The sequence below is a fragment of the Phyllobates terribilis genome, unplaced genomic scaffold, assembly GCF_046119375.1.
Source record: "Phyllobates terribilis strain yellow unplaced genomic scaffold, ASM4611937v1 Scaffold_5__5_contigs__length_657084704, whole genome shotgun sequence".
In the NCBI taxonomy this organism is placed as follows: domain Eukaryota; kingdom Metazoa; phylum Chordata; class Amphibia; order Anura; family Dendrobatidae; genus Phyllobates; species Phyllobates terribilis.
The window spans coordinates 14,314,180-14,333,839 of NW_027362765.1; the positions used below are offsets into that span (position 1 = coordinate 14,314,180).

The 19,660-nt window shown below is 41.2% G+C and overlaps 2 protein-coding genes across 3 annotated transcripts in view; one reads left to right on the forward strand and one right to left on the reverse strand.

Moving 5' to 3' along the window:
• LOC141271758 (uncharacterized) overlaps positions 1 to 12,106 on the forward strand; it is a 64,820-nt gene extending 52,714 nt beyond the window's left edge. Inside the window, exon 7 of one of the 2 annotated variants that reach the window (XM_073681864.1) lies at positions 3,837 to 12,106. In XM_073681864.1, coding sequence (XP_073537965.1) covers positions 3,837 to 5,251 — 1,415 coding nt within the window. In that variant the 3' untranslated portion in view covers positions 5,252 to 12,106. The remainder of the gene's footprint in view (positions 1 to 3,836) is intronic. The other variant, XM_073681865.1, reaches the window with a different exon arrangement.
• Positions 1 to 19,660, reverse strand: part of LOC141270496 (uncharacterized) — a 462,326-nt gene that overhangs the window by 212,685 nt on the left and 229,981 nt on the right. The gene's annotated exons all lie outside the window — the stretch shown is intronic.

Genomic DNA, 19,660 nt, shown 5'->3' on the forward strand with positions numbered 1-19,660 from the left:
CTACATGCACATTGTAAGAGGGCCGCCGGACATGTCCTTGAGGGGAGATATGTGTCGCTGAGGTTGGCTGCTTCAGTGATGTGAAACCGGGAAAGCATGCTCCAGCACACATAGTGCTGAGAGAGTTAATAGGGTGTATCAGGTCTTTTTTTTTTCGGGCAGTCATAAGAGATGGGGGGGGGGGGGGGATTGGCAGCTCACATATCCCCACCCCAGGGCATGTGTATAAACTGGGACCAAGTGTCTCATTCAGTGCCTGTGACTGGAGGTGTGGAGACCTCCAGAGTGTTTGTGCCCACAAGGAAACTGACCGTGAGCAGGCGAGCCCGCCATATTGTGTGGACTGTTTATTTTCTGGTTTTGTTATACTGTGCCGGAGAAGGCTTTCTTTTGTTCTTCTGAAAGTGCGGTTTATGCAGGATAATAAACCTGCCTTGGACATTTTAAAGAGACAGTGTCCTGTGCCTACCTCAAAAGCGGCTGAGTGAGTACATAACCCCTACAACATATACACACACAAACAGCTCTGCTACAAGCACATATACACACACAAACAGCTCTGCTACAAGCACATATACACACCCAAACAGCTCTGCTACATGCACATATACACACACAAACAGCTCTGCTACATGCACATATACACACACAAACAGCTCTGCTACATGCACATATACACACACAAACAGCTCTGCTACATGCACATATACACACACAAACAGCTCTGCTGTATGCACATATACACACACAAACAGCTCTGCTACATGCACATATACACACACAAACAGCTCTGCTACATGCACATATCCACACACAAACAGCTCTGCTACATGCACAGGGTTAATATATGTCTTGAATGTGGTTTTGAGCACCTTCAGCGGTGCAGTTTTTAGAATGGTGTTACCTTTGGGTATTTTCTGTCATATACGTATTGACCAGAGGTTAAAAAAAACCCTGGTTGAGGGGTATATTAAAACATGACTTTTATTACTGTTTTACTAAAATGTGGTAAAGAAATAAAGTAAAGCTACACTAGTTTGTTTGTGCCCTTACTATAATATTATGTCTCTAGAAACTGTATAGTATTAGGATACATCTGATATCAGGAGCTCATTATATTCATTATAGTCTTACTCTATGTCTGCACTTCATAGATTAGTTGATCAGATTATTTACTAGGACATACACAGGTTCCCTAGTGCTACCTAAAATATATACATATCCACCCCAAAAGTTTCGCCATGTTTAGCTTCTTCAGGGGGCTGGGGCTATTAGTGGCTGGGCTGAGCCTGTGCCGCCCCGAGGTTCTTTTTCTGATGTCTCCTCTATCATCAGCGCCACCTGCATATTGAATAAGGCGGCTCCTGGTGACTGAAGCAGATGTCACAGGAGCAGATCCCAGAGGAGATGGGACAAAACATTTGCAGAAGCCCTAATATTACAAAGTGGCAGAAAACCAGAACACTAGAAATCACCATAAAGTGACTCCATTTTGGAAATTATAACCCTCAGTGAATTAATCTATAGGAGTAGTGACTATTTTGACTCCGCAGTCACTTTCCAGAAATTAGCACGCAGTGGATGTTGGAGAGTGAAAATTACACATTTGCCATTTTATTACCCAACACATAGTGCCCAGATTGTGCTCCAGGAGACACACACAGTAAATTAAGTGGGTTCTTCTCACTATAGTAATGCCAAATACATGGAGGCTAAATGTGGTTTGGGCACACTGCAAGGCTCCGAACGAGGGGGAGATCTGACTTTGGGAGAGCGGATATTGCTGGATTGGTTTATGGAAGCCATGTTGCTTTTCAAGAGCCTTTGAGCCACTAATAATGTGGAAACCTCTGTTTTTCCACTGACAGATGATAAACCGGAGTGGGGACTTGTTTTTTTGTGAGATGAGTAAAAGTTTTTATTGGTATTATTTTCGCCTACATAACATTGTTTGGTGGCTTTTTATTTCATACAGTTATATGAAAAAGTTTGGGCACCCCTATTAATCTTAAGCTTAATGTTTTCTTAAAATTGGTGTTTTTGCAACAGCTATTTCAGTTTGATATATGTAATAACTGTTGGACACAGTAATGTTTCTGCCTTGAAATGAGGTTTATTGTACTAACAGAAAATGTGCAATCTGCATTCAAACAAAATTTGACAGGTGCATAAGTATGGGCACCTCACCAGAAAAGTGACATTAATATTTAGTAGATCCTCCTTTTGCAAAAATAACAGCCTCTAGTCGCTTCCTGTAGCTTTTAATGATTTCCTGGATCCTGGATGAAGGTATTTTGACCATTCTTCTTTACAAAACAATTCCAGTTCAGTTAAGTTTGATGGTCGCCGAGCATGGACAGCCCTCTTCAAATGATCCCAGAGATGTTCAATGATATTCAGGTCTGGGGACTGGGATGGCCATTCCAGAACATTGTAATTGTTCCTCTGCATGAATGCCTGAGTAGATTTGGAGCGGTGTTTTGGATCATTGTCTTGCTGAAAGATCCATCCCCTGCGTAACTTCAACTTTATCACTGATTCTTGAACATTATTGTCAAGAATCTGCTGATACTGAGTGGAATCCATGCGTCCCTCAACTTTAACAAGATTCCCGGTGCCAGCATTGGCCATACAGCCCCAAAGCATGATGGAACCTCCACCAAATTTTACTGTGGGTAGCAAGTGTTTTTCTTGGAATGCTGTGTTTTTTTGATGCCATGCATAACGCCTTTTTGTATGACCAAACAACTCAATCTTGGTTTCATCAGTCCACAGGACCTTCTTCCAAAAAGAAATTGACTTCTCCAAATGTCCTTTTGCATACCTCAGCCGACTCTGTTTGTGGCGTGCTTGCAGAAACGGCTTCTTTCGCATCACTCTCCCATACAGCCTTTCCTTGTGCAAAGTGCGGTGTATAGTTGACCGATGCACAGTGACACCATCTGCAGCAAGTTGATGCTACAGCTCTCTGGAAGTGGTCTGAAGATTGTCCTTGACTGATCTCACCATTCTTCTTCTCTGCTTTTCTGATGTTTTTCTTGGCCTGCCACTTCTGGCCTTAACAAGAACTGTCCCTGTGTTCTTCCATTTCCTTACTATGTTCCTCACAGTGGAAACTGACAGGTTAAATCTCTGAGACAGCTTTTTGTATACTTCCCCTGAACAACTATGTTGAATAATCTTTGTTTTCAGATCATTTGACAGTTGTTTTGAGGAGCCCATGATGCCACTCTTCAGAGGAGATTCAAACAGGAGAACAACTTGCAAGTGGCCACTTTAAGTAGCTTTTCTCATGATTGCATACACCTGGCTATGAAGTTCAAAGCTCAATGAGGTTACAAAACCAAAAAGAGTGCTTTAGTAAGTCAGTAAAAAGTAGGTAAGAGTATTTAAAACAAGAAAATGATAAGGGTGCCCATACTTATGCACCTGTCAAATTTTGTTTGAATGAAGATTGCACATTTTCTGTTAGTACAATAAACCTCATTTCAAGGCAGAAACATTACTGTGTCCAACAGTTATTACATATATCAAACTGAAATAGCTGTTGCAAAAACACCAATTTTAAGAAAACATTAAGCTTAAGATTAATAGGGGTGCCCAAACTTTTTCATATAGCTGTATATGAGAGGCAGAATGAACAAACAATTGAACACCACACTCCACTGGTTCATCCTATGAGGTTGTCTATTAGACTGTGAACTGCCATTATGTTGGTGAACCATTACATTTTTTTTGCATAACTTGCCATTTTTACTGACAGTTTAAGTAGAAATGTTGAAAAATATAAAATTCAAGGATTTTTTTAAAAAAAATAATAATTGGTTTTATCTTAGCAGATGACTGTACCAGAAGATCAGAGGGACAGCTGACATCTTCAATTTTCAAATCAGATAATTTTGATATTCTACAGGATACAATTGAAGTGAATGCCATTACTCCAGATATACCATCATTCCTTCACAACAAAGATCTGTCGTCTGATCCTTTGAAACAGGTCCTGTCTTCAGATTCATTACTGACTACTATGGAAAACCAAAGTCACAAAATAAGCATTAAAAAACAAATTGCTCCTAAAGCGAAGAAGCCATGTTCATGTTCAGAATATAGAAATAGTTTTCCCCTCAAAAAGTGTTTTCTTAAACATGAAAAAATTCACACAGTGAAGAATAGATTTTCTTGTACCAAGTGTGGGAGATGTTTTAATCAGAAATCAGCTCTTGTTAGGCACCAGATAACCCACACAGAGGAGAAGCCATTTTCATGTTCAGAATGTGAGAAATGTTTTAAACAGAAATCAGATCTTGTTAGGCACCAAAGAACCCACACAGAGGAGAAGCCTTTTTCATGTTCAGATTGTGGGAAATATTTTGTACAGAAATCACATCTTACTAAACATCAGAGACCTCACACAAGGGAGAAGCCTTTTTCATGTTCAGAATGTGGGAACTGCTTTACAGAGAAATCAAATCTTACTGCACATCAGAGAACTCACACAGGGGAGAAGCCATTTTCATGTTCAGAATGTGGGAAATGTTTTGCAAAGAAATCAAATCTAATCAAACATCAGAGAACTCACACAGGGGAGAAGCCTTTTCCATGTTCAGAATGTGGAAAATGTTTTAGCCAGAAATCAGTTTTTGTTAATCACCATAGAACCCACACAGAGGAGAAGCCTTTTTTATGTTCAGATTGTGGGAAATGTTTTGTACAGAAATCACATCTTAGTACACATCAGAGAACTCACACAGGGGAGAAGCCTTTTTCATGTTCAGAATGTGGGAAATGTTTTAGCCAGAAATCAAATCTTATCAAACATCAGAGAACTCACACAGGGGAGAAGCCTTTTCCATGCACAGAATGTGGAAAATGTTTTAGCCAGAAATCAGTTTTTGTTAATCACCATAGAACCCACACAGAGGAGAAGCCATTTTCATGTTCAGATTGTGGGAAATGTTTTGTACAGAAATCACATCTTAGTACACATCAGAGAACTCACACCAGGGAGAAACCTTTTTCATGTTCAGATTGTGGGAAATGTCTTGTACAGAAATCACACCTTAATAAACATCAGAGGAGTCACTTGGGGGAGAAGCCTTTTTCATCTTCAAAATGTGAGAAATGTTTTAACCAGAAAGCACATCTTGAAAAACGCACCCAGGGGGAAGAATGCCGCAGCTACACCCAACTAATCTCTGTACCGACTAGAAAGGCCCTAGCTGCACAACTAAAAATGCCACCACGGACCTAACTCCCTAATAGGCCGTTGAGGAGTTTCTCAAACCTCCTGAGGAACCAGAGGGGAGGTCGCAACACTGTCAACAAGGGGAAAGGAAAGTATTAAGTAAAATATGAAAACCCTGAGTGAGAAACTAAAACATATTCATACAGGGCAAAGAAGGCAAGCTAAGAAGAACCAAAAATAAATGGAATAGGTATAATCTCCCAGAAACCTAACATTGTTAGAATGAAAAGATACTGGGAGGGAAAGTAAACTGACCGGGAGGATAGTTTAACTTTTGTTTTGAAACTTACAAAATTCATTCTCACCAACTGTAAATGTGTAAATGTAAAACCTGTCCATTTATAATGCCTATGGACAAGATGAAGATTCCCAACTCACATCAGGACCACAAGATTCCAGGTACTTTCAGATGTATCACATCCAATGTAGTGTACTTAATTATATGTACCAAATGTCCAACTGGGGGTCTGTATATAGGGGAGACGGGGCAAAAACTTAGAACAAGGATGAATTCTCATCGCCACACAATAAAAGAATAGATCTACTTGTTACCAAACATTTTTGTATCCCTAATCACAGCATCATGGACATGAAACTAGTTGTATTAAAAGGTAACTTCAAATCTCAGAGAGACAAAGTTATGACAACCTTTGACACAGAGCAGGAATGAATGTGTCACATGGATTTATGTCTTTTTACATCAACTAAGGAATGTGCTCCTCAGACCATTTGGGGGCATCACAATCATGGACCAAACTGCAATCACAGGACAATAAAACTATCATACACCTTATCTTTGAACAGTTCCAATATTTACGGCCACTACTGCTTCTCCCTTTCCCATACTGATAGTTCTGCTTCACGTCACTTGTCTTATCTATTGCATTATTCCTGTGCCCTGTTGTGTATAAATGTGACTCTTCAGATTTTGTGTTGATAAAGAGACCTGAGTATTCTCGAAAGCTTGCAATTTGCAATCAATTCAGTTTGCCATTAAAAGGTATCAACCACTGAGGACTCTCAAATTTTAATATTTTTCTCCAAACAGCAATTTTAAGATCTCTCCACAGGTGTTCAATAGGATTTAGATCTGGACTCATTGCTGGTCAGAACTCTCCAGCACTTTGTTTCCACCCATTTCTGGGTGCTTCTTGAAGTATGTTTGTGGTCATTGTCATGCTGGAAGACCCATGACCTAGAACGCAAACCCAGTGTTAGAACCCTCCTGTTTGTTTTTGTTTCTATCTTGTGTTTTGCGGTCACGTGACCATCTTCCTATATATTCCAGCTCCGCCCTTCTGGCCTTGCTGGACTTCAGTGTTGTTTAGACTGTCTTTCTAGCCAGGTGCTTTTGTGCCCATCTATCTCTAGTTTGCTTTGTCCTCTGGACCTCTAGTACTTTTGTCAGTTTATCTTTTGCTCTGCAACAACTTCTGGTAGGAGGTGTCCCATTTTTGTCCCAGTCCTTAGTTCTTTTAGGGACCCCTCCCTTTCTCTATAGGTCTCCGTTCAGACTAGCCGAGGACGAAGGCGGGTCTGTTCACAAGGAACAAGTTGCCCGCTACAACGTAGGGACTCAGCTTAGTCTTACTGTAGGGACAGCTCTCTCCTTCTTTCCCTAGTTTATGTTGCGGATCATAACAGTAAGTCCAGCCCAAACAAAAAAAAAAAAAAATGTAAGGAAAGAAATCCGGGGATCAGTATGGTTTCTGTTCAAGATTTGGCTCAACGCCTGCAGGGATTGTCTCTGGAGGTGTCCGAGCTCCGGCAGCACGTGAGTAGCTGTCCTAGAGCGCATTTTGTAGAACCGAAGGTAAGGACTCCCTGATATTTTTTATGGTAAACAACAAGCTTTTTTTTCCTTTAAAAATGCTTGTTTATTATATTTTCGTTTGAGACCAAAGTCCTCTGGGAATGAATCACAGCGCATTGGGTTAATCATGTCACCTTTGCGCAAGGAACCACAGGGGTGGGCCTTTTCTCTCCAACCTAATGATCCGTGTTTTAGGTTCGTGGAGGATTTTTTTTCTGCTATGGGGCTATTGTATGACGATCCTGATCGAGTCTCATCTGCTGAGACAGAACTGAGGCATTTGAATCAGGGGTCAAGTTGAAAATTATTGTACACACTTCAGAAGGTGGTCCTCAGAAGTGAAATGGAATGATTCGGCGTTAAAATATTTTTTTCTTGCTGGTTTAAGTGAAAGGGTTAATGATCTGCTGATTGCATTTCCTGCACCTGAAACCTTGCAAGAAGCCATGCAATTAGCTATACGTGTGGACAGGAGACTGCGTGCCAAGGTTTATGATGAAAAAATTCCTGCAATGGCAGCTCCTAGTCCCCAGAGGGTCTGCTCGGACGGCGGAAAACCAATGGAGGTGGGGGCGTTGTCACTCCGCTCTCAGGAAAGAGATCGCAGGTTTTCCAAGGGATTGTGTTTTTATTGTGGTAAATCTGACCATTTGATTAAGAACTGTGAGCTTCGTTTAAGTAAAGAAAAAAAAAAGGTCAGTTACGCCCGTATTGCTTGTTTGAGCTCTAAGGGAGTATTTCTTTCAGGGAGTACCTCATTGCAGGAAGATTTGATTGAATTTCAGGTATTTGTGGATTGTGGTTCAACACTTAATGTGATTGATAAGGGGTTTTTGGAAAAACTTAAATTGGAATCCAAACCTTTGTCATCACCTATTTCTGTGATTGCAATTGATAACACTCCTTTGAAATGTATTACTCACAAGGTTGATGCATTTCCCCTCACTATCAATGGCATTCACCAAGAAAATTTGGATTTGGTGGTATTAAATAATTTACCCTCTCCAGTCATTTTAGGTTTGCCTTAGTTAAAACTGCACAATCCTTTACTGGACTGGTCTACTAATGAGATTAAGTCTTGGAGTCCTAAGTGCTATGATAAATGTTGTAATGGTCGCATTGCGGCTGTGGAAAAAGGGGAATTACCTGTACCTATTCAGGATTTTTGAAAGGTTTTTTCAGAGGAGGAGTCACAAGTTTTACCTCCTCATAGGGACTATGATTGCACCATTGAGTTTGTTCCTGGAGCTACTCTTCCTAAGAGTCGCTTATTTAATCTGACTATCCCTGAAAGAAAGGCCTTGGAGGAATACATACAGACGAGCTTGGCTGCTGGTCACATTAGACCTTCTAAGTCGCCTGTGGCCGTTGGATTTTTCTTTGTTAAAAAAAAAAGACGGTGGTTTACGTCCATGTCTGGACTTTAGTGAACTTAATAAGATTACAGTACGCAATTCCTACCCATTGCCGTTAATTCCGAACTTGTTTAACCAGTTAGTGGGGGCGAAGTGGTTCTCTAAAATTGATCTCCGGGGGGCATACAATTTGTTACGAATGAAGGAGGGTGATGAATGGAAAACTGCTTTTAACACTCCGGTAAGTCATTTTGAGAATCTGGTGATGCCTTTTGGTCTTACCAATGCACCCGCGTTTTTTCAGAACCTTATTAATGACATCCTGAGACCTTTGAATGGCAAGAATGTGGTTGTGTATTTGGATGACATTCTGATTTATTCACCAGATCTGGAGTCCCATTGGCAGAGCGTACGTGAGGTGTTGCAGTTATTGAGTGATAATTCACTTTTTGCTAAGCTGGAGAAATGTGAGTTCGCTGTGCAGAGAATTAGTTTTTTGGGCTATATTATCTCCAGCGAGGGCTTTGAGATGGACCCGGTGAAAGTTCAGGCTGTGCAGGAATGGCCTAGGCCTATTGGTTTGAAATCGATACAGAGATTTTTGGGTTTCGCCAATTATTACAGGAAATTCATTAAGAATTTTTCTATAATTGTTAAGCCGCTGACCGATCTCACCAGGAAAGGTGCGAATACGGTCCAGTGGACTACTGAGGCCATTGAAGCTTTTGTGTATCTCAAGTAGAGGTTCAGTTCTGCCCCTATCCTTATGCAGCCTGATGAGACCAAGCCTTGTTTGGTCAAGGTTGATGCTTCTTCGGTGGGGGTCGGTGCAGTTTTGTCTCAGGAGAACAAGGATGGAGTACATCCCTGTGCTTTTTTTTCAAAAAAATGTTCAGAAACCGAACTTAATTACGATGTTGGTAATCGGGAATTGCTGGCTATTAAACTTGCGTTTGAACATTGGCGTCATTTCTTGGAAGGTGCTAAATTTCCTGTTCAGGTTTTCACAGATCATAAGAATTTGATCTATCTGGATGCTGCCAAACGCTGGAATGCCCGTCAAGCTTGGTGGGCATTTTTTTTTTCTCAGTTTAATTTTTCTGTTACCTATATCCCTGGTACTAAGAATGTTAAAGCCGATGCTTTATCTCGCAGCTTTTCTCCCATGGTTGGTACCGAGGAGGAGGAGAGCATTTTACAGGAAGGAGTTGTGGTAGCAGCATTGGACTCCGTTTTGAAAGAAGGGATTCTGAAAGCCCAAGAGGATGCCCCATCTAACACTCCTCATGGGAGGTTGTTTGTGCCTATAACCTCTAGGAGAGATTTGTTTGTGGAGTATCATCAGTCTCGTTTGGCAGGTCATCCAGGAATTTCTGAGACTAAGAGACTTATCAGTCGCAGTTTTTGGTGGCCTGGGTGGTAGAAGGAAGTCATCAAGTGGGTACGTCAATGTACGGTGTGTGCTAGGCCAAAGGCTTCCCATACCCGTGCTGCGGGGTTGCTTTGTCCTCTGGAGGTTCCTAGTGCGCCTTGGACGCATTTGGCAATGGATTTTATTACTGACCTTCCTGTGTCCGAGGGTTTCACTGTCATCTGGGTGATTGTGGACCGTTTTAGCAAGATGTGTCATTTGGTTCTATTCATTAAGCTACCCTGCGCTAAGACACTCGCTAAGGCGTTTGTTAAGAAAATTGTCAGGCTCCATGGCGTTCCCACCGTCATTGTTTCAGATAGGGGACCTCAGTTTGTGGCTCGCTTTTGGCGTGCTTTTTGTGACAGGTTGGGAGTCCATTTGTCATTTTCGTCTGGTTATCATCCTGAGTCTAATGGACAGACTGAAAGAAAGAACCAGGATGTTGAACAGTTTTTGCGTTGTTTTGTGGCAGACAATCAAGAGGGGTGGTCTGAGTTTCTGCCACTCGCAGAATTTGCTCTTAACAACCATACATCCTCCTCTGCTGGGTGTTCTCCTTTTTTTTGTTGTACTGCGAGACATCCGTCTTTTGGTTCGTTCTCCAAATTGGGGTCGGCGGTGCCGGAGGAGGAGAATTTTTCCGGTGATTTGGAGAGAGTTTGGACTAATGTACGTTGTAACCTTCAAAAGGCTAACAAAAAGTCCAAGAAGTATTTTAACAGGAAACGTAAAGAGGTTTTGTTTACTGTGGGTGACATGGTTTGGTTGTCCTCAAAGAATCTGCGGTTGAGTATTCCCTCTAAAAAATTGGGTCCGAAGTTTGTGGGGCCATTTAAGGTACTTCAGGTGGTTAACCAGTCTGCTGTTAGGTTGGAGGTTCCCTCCTCCTGGATGATTAATCCTGTGTTTCATGTTTCCTTGTTAAAGAAGGCTGATGTATCGGATAGGGAGGCCACTGTCACAGTTCCTCCGGTGGTGGAAGACGGCGAATATGAAATTTTCCCGTATCCTGAATTCCAGAGAGCATAGAGGGAGATTGCAGTATCTCGTTGCTTGGAAAGGTTTCGGTCCCGAGGATAACTCCTGGGTTAAGGCGGATGATGTCTCTGCCCCTAGACTTGTCAGAGCTTTCCACACGAGATTTCCGGATAGGCCTGGGCCTGGAGCATCTGGAGGATCCTCATAAAAGAGGGGGTACTGTTAGAACCCTCCTGTTTGTTTTTGTTTCTATCTGGTGTTTTGCGGTCCCGTGACCATCTTCCTATATATTCCTGCTCCGCCCTTCTGGCCTTGCTGGACTTCAGTGTTGTTTAGACTGTCTTTCTAGCCAGGTGCTTTTGTGCCCATCTATCTCTAGTTTGCTTGGTCCTCTGGACCTCTAGCACTTTTGTCAGTTTATCTTTTGCTCTGCAACAACTTCTGTTAGGAGGTGTCCCATTTTTGTCCCAGTCCTTAGTTCTTTAAGGGACCCCTCCCTTTCTCTATAGGTCTCCGTTCAGACTAGCCGAGCACGAAGGCGGGTCTGTTCACAAGGAACAGGTTGCCCGCTACAACGTAGGGACTCAGCTTAGTCTTACTGTAGGGACAGCTCTCCCCTTCTTTCCCTAGTTTATGTTGCAGATCATAACACCCAGCTTTCTGACACTAGTCACTACATTGTGACCCAAAATCCTTTGCTAACCTTCAGATTTCATGAGGCCCTGCACACAGTCAAGGCACCCAGTGTCAGAGGCTGCAAAACAACCCCAAAACATCTTTGAACCTCCACCATATTTGACTGTATGAGTTGTAAATTTATTGATTATGTTGCGCACCATGGACAAATGAACATCTGGATCTCTGAAGATGGACTTGTAACCTTGAAATTGTTGATATTTTTCAACAATTTTGGTTCTCACGTCCTTAGACAGTTCTCTTCTCCTTTTTCTGTTTACTCCATGCTTAGTGTGGCACACGAACTTCTCCCTTTTTTATCTTGTTTTTAGGTGTGATTTTCATATTGCCCATACCTATTACTTGTCACAATTGCGTTTGAACATGCTTCACATGCTTGAAACAAAGTTGTTTACCCACAATTTTGTCAATGTACCAATAATTTTGTGGTTTTGTGTGAAATTAAGTTCAATTTGCCTTTTTTCTCTGTTTTCTTGTGTTGTTCCAATACACACAAAGGAAATAAACGTGTATAACAAAACGTGTAATTGCCATCATTTTCTGGAAAAATCACTTCATTTTCTGGATGAATTTCAAGGGAGCCAACACTTTTGACCATGACATGTTTTTGTTTCCTTTTTAATTTGTTGCAGCATATCATCCTCTATGTGTTCAGCTATATAAGGAAGCTTGTAGCATTCTCCAATTAGCAGCTTTCCATTATTGCCATTTCCATGTACATTTACCCATATTGACTGTACATAAGGGATGTAAAACTCATAACACACAGAGGGCCACAATGAAAAACTTGGAAAATGTCGTGGGCCAACCAGTATACAGTATAATGGGCCCCACATAGCTTTCCATACAGTATAATGGGCCCAACATAGCTTTTCATACAGTATAATGTGCCCCACAAAGTCCTCTATGCAGAATAATGGCCCCACATAGGTGTGGTTCTTGTGTCAGTAGGCTGTGATGATACAGCCTAAAATCTTAACAAGCCAGATGTTTAGATTGTTAATCCAAGAGAAATAAATACTCTATAATAATCTTTGTGTATTTGTCTCTGGTCAATAAGAACAGACCAGTATTTGTATAACCCTGAATGTTGAATTCTATTTCTTTGGAAACAATCATGTTTACTATGCTAATTACAAATTGTACTAAGTCAGCTGAAAGTTTATTTACTATAGCCCCTGTGATACCAACTATGTAAATAGATTATCTCAAACAATGATGCCCTCCAAAAACCCCTTGACCTGTGCACTTAAAACAGGAGATATGCTTCTGTAGGAGTCAGACGAGAGCCCAGAGAAGCAGAAGGGACATGTGCTTCTGTTGCAGTCAGACTTGGGACATAGAATTAGAAAGACTTTAGAAGAAGAATGAGAGACATCCTTCAGGAAAGTAGATGGATAGCATGGCATCCAAAGATACACAGATTTGTATTCTATATTATTCTAGTCTATGGATTTCGGCCCTGACTGGAATGATACGGATTTGCTCCACTTAACCATCAGAGAGACCGTGGATACTTTTGGGGAGACCAGGAAAGGATGATGAAGTCACCTGGCCCCATAAATATGTTGTTTTGAGGTTGGTAGGAGGGACCCAGCGGTTGTCTAGAACCCATGGAGACATTTTGAGTTGCCAGGAGGGACCCACCGGTCGCCTGGCCCCATGGAAACTCTGAGAGGTCAGGGTGGGACCCTTTGGTCTCCTGGCCTTGTACCTCCATGGACTGCTAGCTTCCTGAGCTTGCCTCTGCCTCCTTTCTGTGGGGGCCCACCAGAAGTGGAGGGCCACTGGTTGAGGTAGTCGGCCCTGGAAGACTCCAAAGTCGCAGCTATTCTATTACAGACGGGTGGAAGGATGAGACTGTGTAATATATCATCTTGGGTATTTTCTGGGACTGTTATATGTGTTTATTGTCCGCCTTGTGGTTCAATAAAGTATTGCCACGCTGTTTTACCCTCACCATGTGTTGTCTGAGTAGCATTACACGATCTCCCTCCAGACCATAATTAATTGGGAACAAAATCTCTCCTCCTCAGTCATGGAGAACTGTAACCCTGAAAAATTCCCAAACACTGGATGAACACTACCACAGCTTAAAAAAAAGGCAAGTATTGTCAGTAGTGTTGAGCGAGTATGTTCTGTCCGAGTATGATCGGGCCGAGCTCCGAGTATTTATAGCTGCTCGGTGATGAGGTTAAATTGCTCCCGTGTGCATGATTTGCAACTGTTTGACAGTTTTATTACATGTGAGGAATGTGTAAGAAATAGACATTCCTCACATGTAATAAAACTGTCAAACAGTTGCAAATCATGCACATGGGAGTGATTCAACCATATCACCGAGCAGCTATAAATACTCGGAGCTCGGCCCGAGCATACTCGGCGAAAGGGTTAATAGAACATACTCGCTCAACACTAATTGTCAGGCAAAAAGATAAGGACTGGAAGAAATGGTGTCACAGGGATCATCTCCCTCAGCAAACCCCTGCCCCCCTTCTCCATCTCACCAGACTGTAAAGAATGCTATGTTCATTAATGTGCCTTTGCATTAGAACTATGCTGTCCTGTACTACTGGGAAGACTGTGAACTGCTGTGCTGGTTAGGAAACTGTACTGTTTGTCACCCCTGGTCTATTTAACAACTACCAAAAGGGAAAATCCGTAGAGCACAACGGGAAGATCAGCTAACTGGTAGAATACTACTTTATGTGGACCAAAATCGGTTTCCAAGTAAACAGGAGAGAGACAATGAGTCACCAGCAGTATCTGTTTTAATTAAAGAATGGACGAAGCTCTACCTCAGTGAAGACTGCATTCTGTATCGTAAAGGGGATAAAACCAGCAGTTGGTACTACACAGAGTATTCCGTAGGTTGGTGTTCAAAGAACTCCATGAAAACACTGGCCACCTGGGAGTGGAAAGGACAACAAATTTGATCCGTGAACGTTTCTTCTGGCCGTACATGCAGAGAGATATTGAGAGGTACTTGATCAGAGAGTGTGGGTGTCTGAATGATAAACGTCCCAACACATCAACCCGGGAACCTATGGGCAACATCCAAACTACGTATCCATTTGAGATGGTCTCAATAGACTTTCTACATCTCGAGACGTGCAAGGGTGGTTACGAATACATCTTGGTGGCAATGGACCATTTCACTTGATTTGCTCAAGCATATGCCACCTCCAATAAATCGGGTCGAACAGCAGCAGAGAAGATCTTCAATGATTTTGCTTTGAGGTTTGGGTTCCCTACGAGGTTACACCACGACCAAGGAAGAGAATTTGAGAACCAGCTCTTTGCCAAGCTAGGAAAGTACTGTAGAATTCAGAGATCCCACACAACGCCCCATCACCCAGAGGGTAATGGACAAGTGGAACGGTTTAACCAGACATTATTGTTGATGTTGCCCACTTTAACAGCTCATGAGAAGACTGGAAGAGTTCTCTGTCAAAAGTGGTACATGCCTATAACTGTACAAAGAGCGATGCAATGAGTTACTCACCCTTTTTCCTATTGTATGGACGATCGCCAAGACTGCCAATCGACATGATGTTCGATACTCCGGTGTCAGAGACTTACAGAATGTATCCGGAGTACATTCGGAAATGGAAGGAACAGATGGCAGAGGCATACAACATAGCGTCCAAAGTGGTTACGCAAGAACAGAGCAAGAGTAAGGAGTACTATGATCGAAAATGTTATGGAGCAGAATTGGCACCGGGAAGCCGGGTGCTAGTCAAGAACGTACGTGAGAAAGGTGGTCCAGGAAAACTTCGTTCTTACTGGAAGACAAGGTGTATGTGGTCGTAAGAAGGAAAGCTGATGACAGCCCAGTGTATGAAATCCGCTTGGAATCGGGAGACAAGAAAACCAGAATAGTCCATCGGAATTTACTGCTACTCTGTGATTATTTCCCACCACAACAAGACTTCCCAGAAGTAGACCAACATCATCTGAGATCGACTAAGGGACCACCACAGACTGAAGTTCCGGAGGTGTATAGTGACTTTGAAAGTTCTGATGGAGAAGAACACACCGTTGTATTACTCAGACCGGCAAGGAGAGGGATGTACCATCCTCAGGAGAGTGAACTAAGTCCTGAGGCTCCAGAGTTCGTACCAAGGAGTACAGATGAAGTCCAATTCAGATCTGATGATCGAACACCGGCCCCTGAAGAGACCGATCGAGGAGGAGCGGAATTACCAGACCATGTGGAAACAAGCGACTCAGGAGAAGTACAGGAAGTTACAGAGGCACCTTAAAGAGCATCTGAGGAAGCACGGAAAATGAATGCAGCGGAAAAAACTTCATGTGACTGAAGAACCCGTGGTCTCTGAGGAGCAACCCACCAGGAGGATGTCAACTCGAGAAGTAAGGAGGCCCGTGATGCTGACGTATGAGACACTTGGTGAACCGAGTCAAGTGCCAAGGCTGTCGACTGGAAAGAGGTATCTCTGCCAGTGGACCAGGTAAGCCCACTTGAGTGGTATTCACCACCGAGAGGCAGTATGGAAGATGTTGCCTGCTTTGATTTTCCTTAAAATACTTTGTAGAAACAAAGAACTGTTAAAGCATAGAGAGAGAGAGAGAGAGAGAGAGAGAGAGAGAGAGAGATGGTTGAAGACTTACGAAAAGCTCCAGCTGAAGAGATGCTGATTGTTTTAATTGTGTTAACTGTTTATCTCTTACAGGCATCCTACAAGAAAATGGTCGTAAGATTAGGTTGATATCAATGTTAACGAACGTTATACCAATTTCACAATGCCAATTTGTATATAAACAATCAGTGAATATGAATAGCGGTACCAGAGCGCCAATAACAGGGCAAAAATATTAAAAGGACTGATTTATTAATACACACACAACGCGTTTCGGTGGACACAGCCACCTTCATCAGGTGTGACAAGCAGCAAACAATTGATCCTTATATACATTTGACAAGGTATACAATTACTTAAAAGGGGCGGGGCCAGATACAGAGTAATACCTCTATATTAACCCCTTGAGTTCATATATGCTCAATAGAGTAAAAAGGATTGTTATAAAATAATGCCTAATGAAGCATGTAGGGTTCTTATAAAAAGGATTCGCTGTAAAAAAAAAAAAAAACTTGTGAATCCTATAATCTTAATACTTCATAGGATATATTGTCATCTACCACCCTATATTTTAGATTATATAAAAAATAATAATAATAATTTTTACATACAACATAAAACAATGCATAAATATAAAGTATACAATTACAATCAGTTTCTATCATTGTAATTAGGAAAAGTAGACGAAGAAAGGAAAGAGAAAAAAAAAAAAAAAAATTCCAAAAAAAATCCCCCAAAAAAATAAAAATAAAAAAGAAATAAAAAATTTTTCTTTAAATTTTTTCTCCTTTCTCTCTCTCCTCCCTCCTCCCCTCCCTCTCTCCTTTCCCCTCTTCCCTCCTTTCCCCTCTTCCCTCCTTCTCTCTCTCCTCCCCCCTCCTCCTCCATATAAAAGATATATATAATAAATTTGCTAAAATATTAAAACAATTATTTAAAAAGTTGTCTTCTCTATATTAAGGTTCAAACCTTCAGGAGACAAGGTTCCCATTTTGAAAATCCAATAATTTTCACGTGTAATGAGACGATTTAGTCTATCAGGGTGTGTATCAACTATATGATCAATGATAGTTAGTTTTAGGTTATTAGGATTTTTTTGATGTTCTTTTAAGAAATGATTAGAAACACTATGTAGGGGAAAGCCGTTTCTAATATTTTGGCGATGTTTATTTAATCTGGAGTGCATTTCCTGGATAGTGCGGCCAATGTATTGCAGGCCGCAGGTGCACTGGAGCAGATAGATCACATATGAGGACTGACATGTAAGTCTAAAGCGAATGGGATATATCTCTCCAGTGACCGCAGAGACGAATGTTTTGGCTCCGTTATCAATGGATTGACAGCATAAGCATTTAGGGACATTACATTTATAACATCCATTATTGCTAATAGGAACTGAATGGTTCGGTCTTCTACCAATTGTTGTATTGCTAGGGGCTATATAGTTTCCTAGATTTTTACTCCTCCGATATATGACATGAGGAAATTCCGGTAAATGACCAGTTAATATTGGATCATTACTTAAAATGAACCAGTATTTTTTTAATAAACTGGATAACACTTGCGTAGGTTTACCATAGGTAGTAATCAGATTTAAACTGAAATCGCTGTATGGCTCTTGGCTGGTATTCTTGGATTTGTTGATACACAGGTTCTGTGATAGGGATCTAGTTTTGGAGAAAGCATCCTCTAATAATTTCCGGGGGTATCCCTTAGCTCTAAAACGTTTTTGTAAAACCTTAGATTCCAGAAAAAAATCCGAATCATGTGTACAATTTTTTCTGACACGCCAATATTGACCGTATGGAATATTTCTAATCCAGCTGGGTAGATGGCCACTGTCAAATTCAAGATAGCTATTTACATCCACTTCCTTAAAGTGGGTAGATGTGGATATTTTACCCGAATTGTCTATATTTATCTGAAGGTCAAGATATTGAATATTACTCTCAGATATGGTAGAGGTAAAGGAAAGACCCCAGTCGTTAGAGTTTAATTCATCAATAAATTTGGCAGCCTCCACAGTATTTCCCCTCCATATGATAAACAGATCATCTATAAAGCGGCGGTACATAACGATGGGTTTATCGGCGCCGAGGGATTGCGCGATGTGGATAGACTCGAATGCCCCCATATATAGATTTGCATAACTGGGGGCAAACCTCGTCCCCATCGCGCAGCCCCTCAGCTGCCGATACATCACCCCCTCAAAAGAAAATACATTGTTCTCAAGAATGAAAGTTATACCCCTCAATAAAAAATTTTTTTGAGGATCTTGTAAGTTAGGGTCCTCATCTAGGAATATTTTAATTGCCTGTAAACCCAATACATGTGTGATATTGGAATGAAGAGAGCTTATATCGAGTGTAATAAGAAGACAGCCTGGAAGAGGGGGTAATTCTCTCAATATTGTAATTAAATGTGTAGAATCCTTTAAATGAGAATCTAGGGATAAAACGTACTTCTGTAAAAAAAGATCAATATAGTGGGATAAGTTGGATGTGATAGAATTAATACCAGAAATAATAGGACGTCCAGGGGGATTAAATTTATCTTTATGAATTTTGGGTAAAAAATAAAAATAAGGGACTTTGAATTTTTTAATGTCTAAAAAGGATTTTTCTTTTTTATTGATGAAGCCAGCTGTAGAGGCCCCTGCTACAAGTCCTTTGTACTCCAAAAAAATGGTTACAGATGGGTCTGCTTCTAATTTCACGTAGTAGTTTGAGTCGTCTAAGATTCTGAGGCCCTCCTTGATGTACCAGCCCCTGTTCATTATCACAGTCCCCCCTCCCTTATCTGCTCTCTTTATAATTATTTCTTTATTATCCTGAAGGGTTTTTAATGCACATTTCTCCTGGTAGCTCAAGTTGTTCACTTTTTTTGAAATTGGGGGGAATGTCCTAAGGTCCCTCAAAATTAATTGACTGGGGTTGTGCAGAGGTGCACAACTTCATAAGGTTAGTAGCCATCCCCACACCCCTCTAACAATTGCAATACTGAGTCACCCATTGCGCCTTGTTCTCTCCTCTCTTTACATATTGAGTCTGCTATTGCTGGGGGCTTAGCCTCAAGACCAGGAGCTGCAAATTGGGCGACCCAGATTGTTCTACACATCGAGAGACGGAAAAACCTTGCAGAATCATCAACAGATAAGAACTGTGTTTAAGACTTTAAAATCTAAATTGCTGGATCATTATGGACTTTTATGTGACCAATAGAGAGAAATTTAGATTATCTCTGATCAATACAGCCCTTAGTAAAGACTTTAAAGATGGCGACAGATGCATATATAATAATCCAACTATGCTGAATGATATAGATCAAAAAAGGTTACGTGGACTGTTTTTGAACTTAGAAAATAATAGCAAAATAGAAATAACTAATCACGTAGACACGATGTTTTTAGAACATTACATTAAGGATAACATAATACCTAAGGGATTGAGAATGAATCTCAATTCATCCTTTCCTCAGGATATTGTTTTTACTGAAAGATGGGACAGGTGTATTTCTGATTGCTCAACAACACTGATCAGATTGTTGATTGATAAAAGG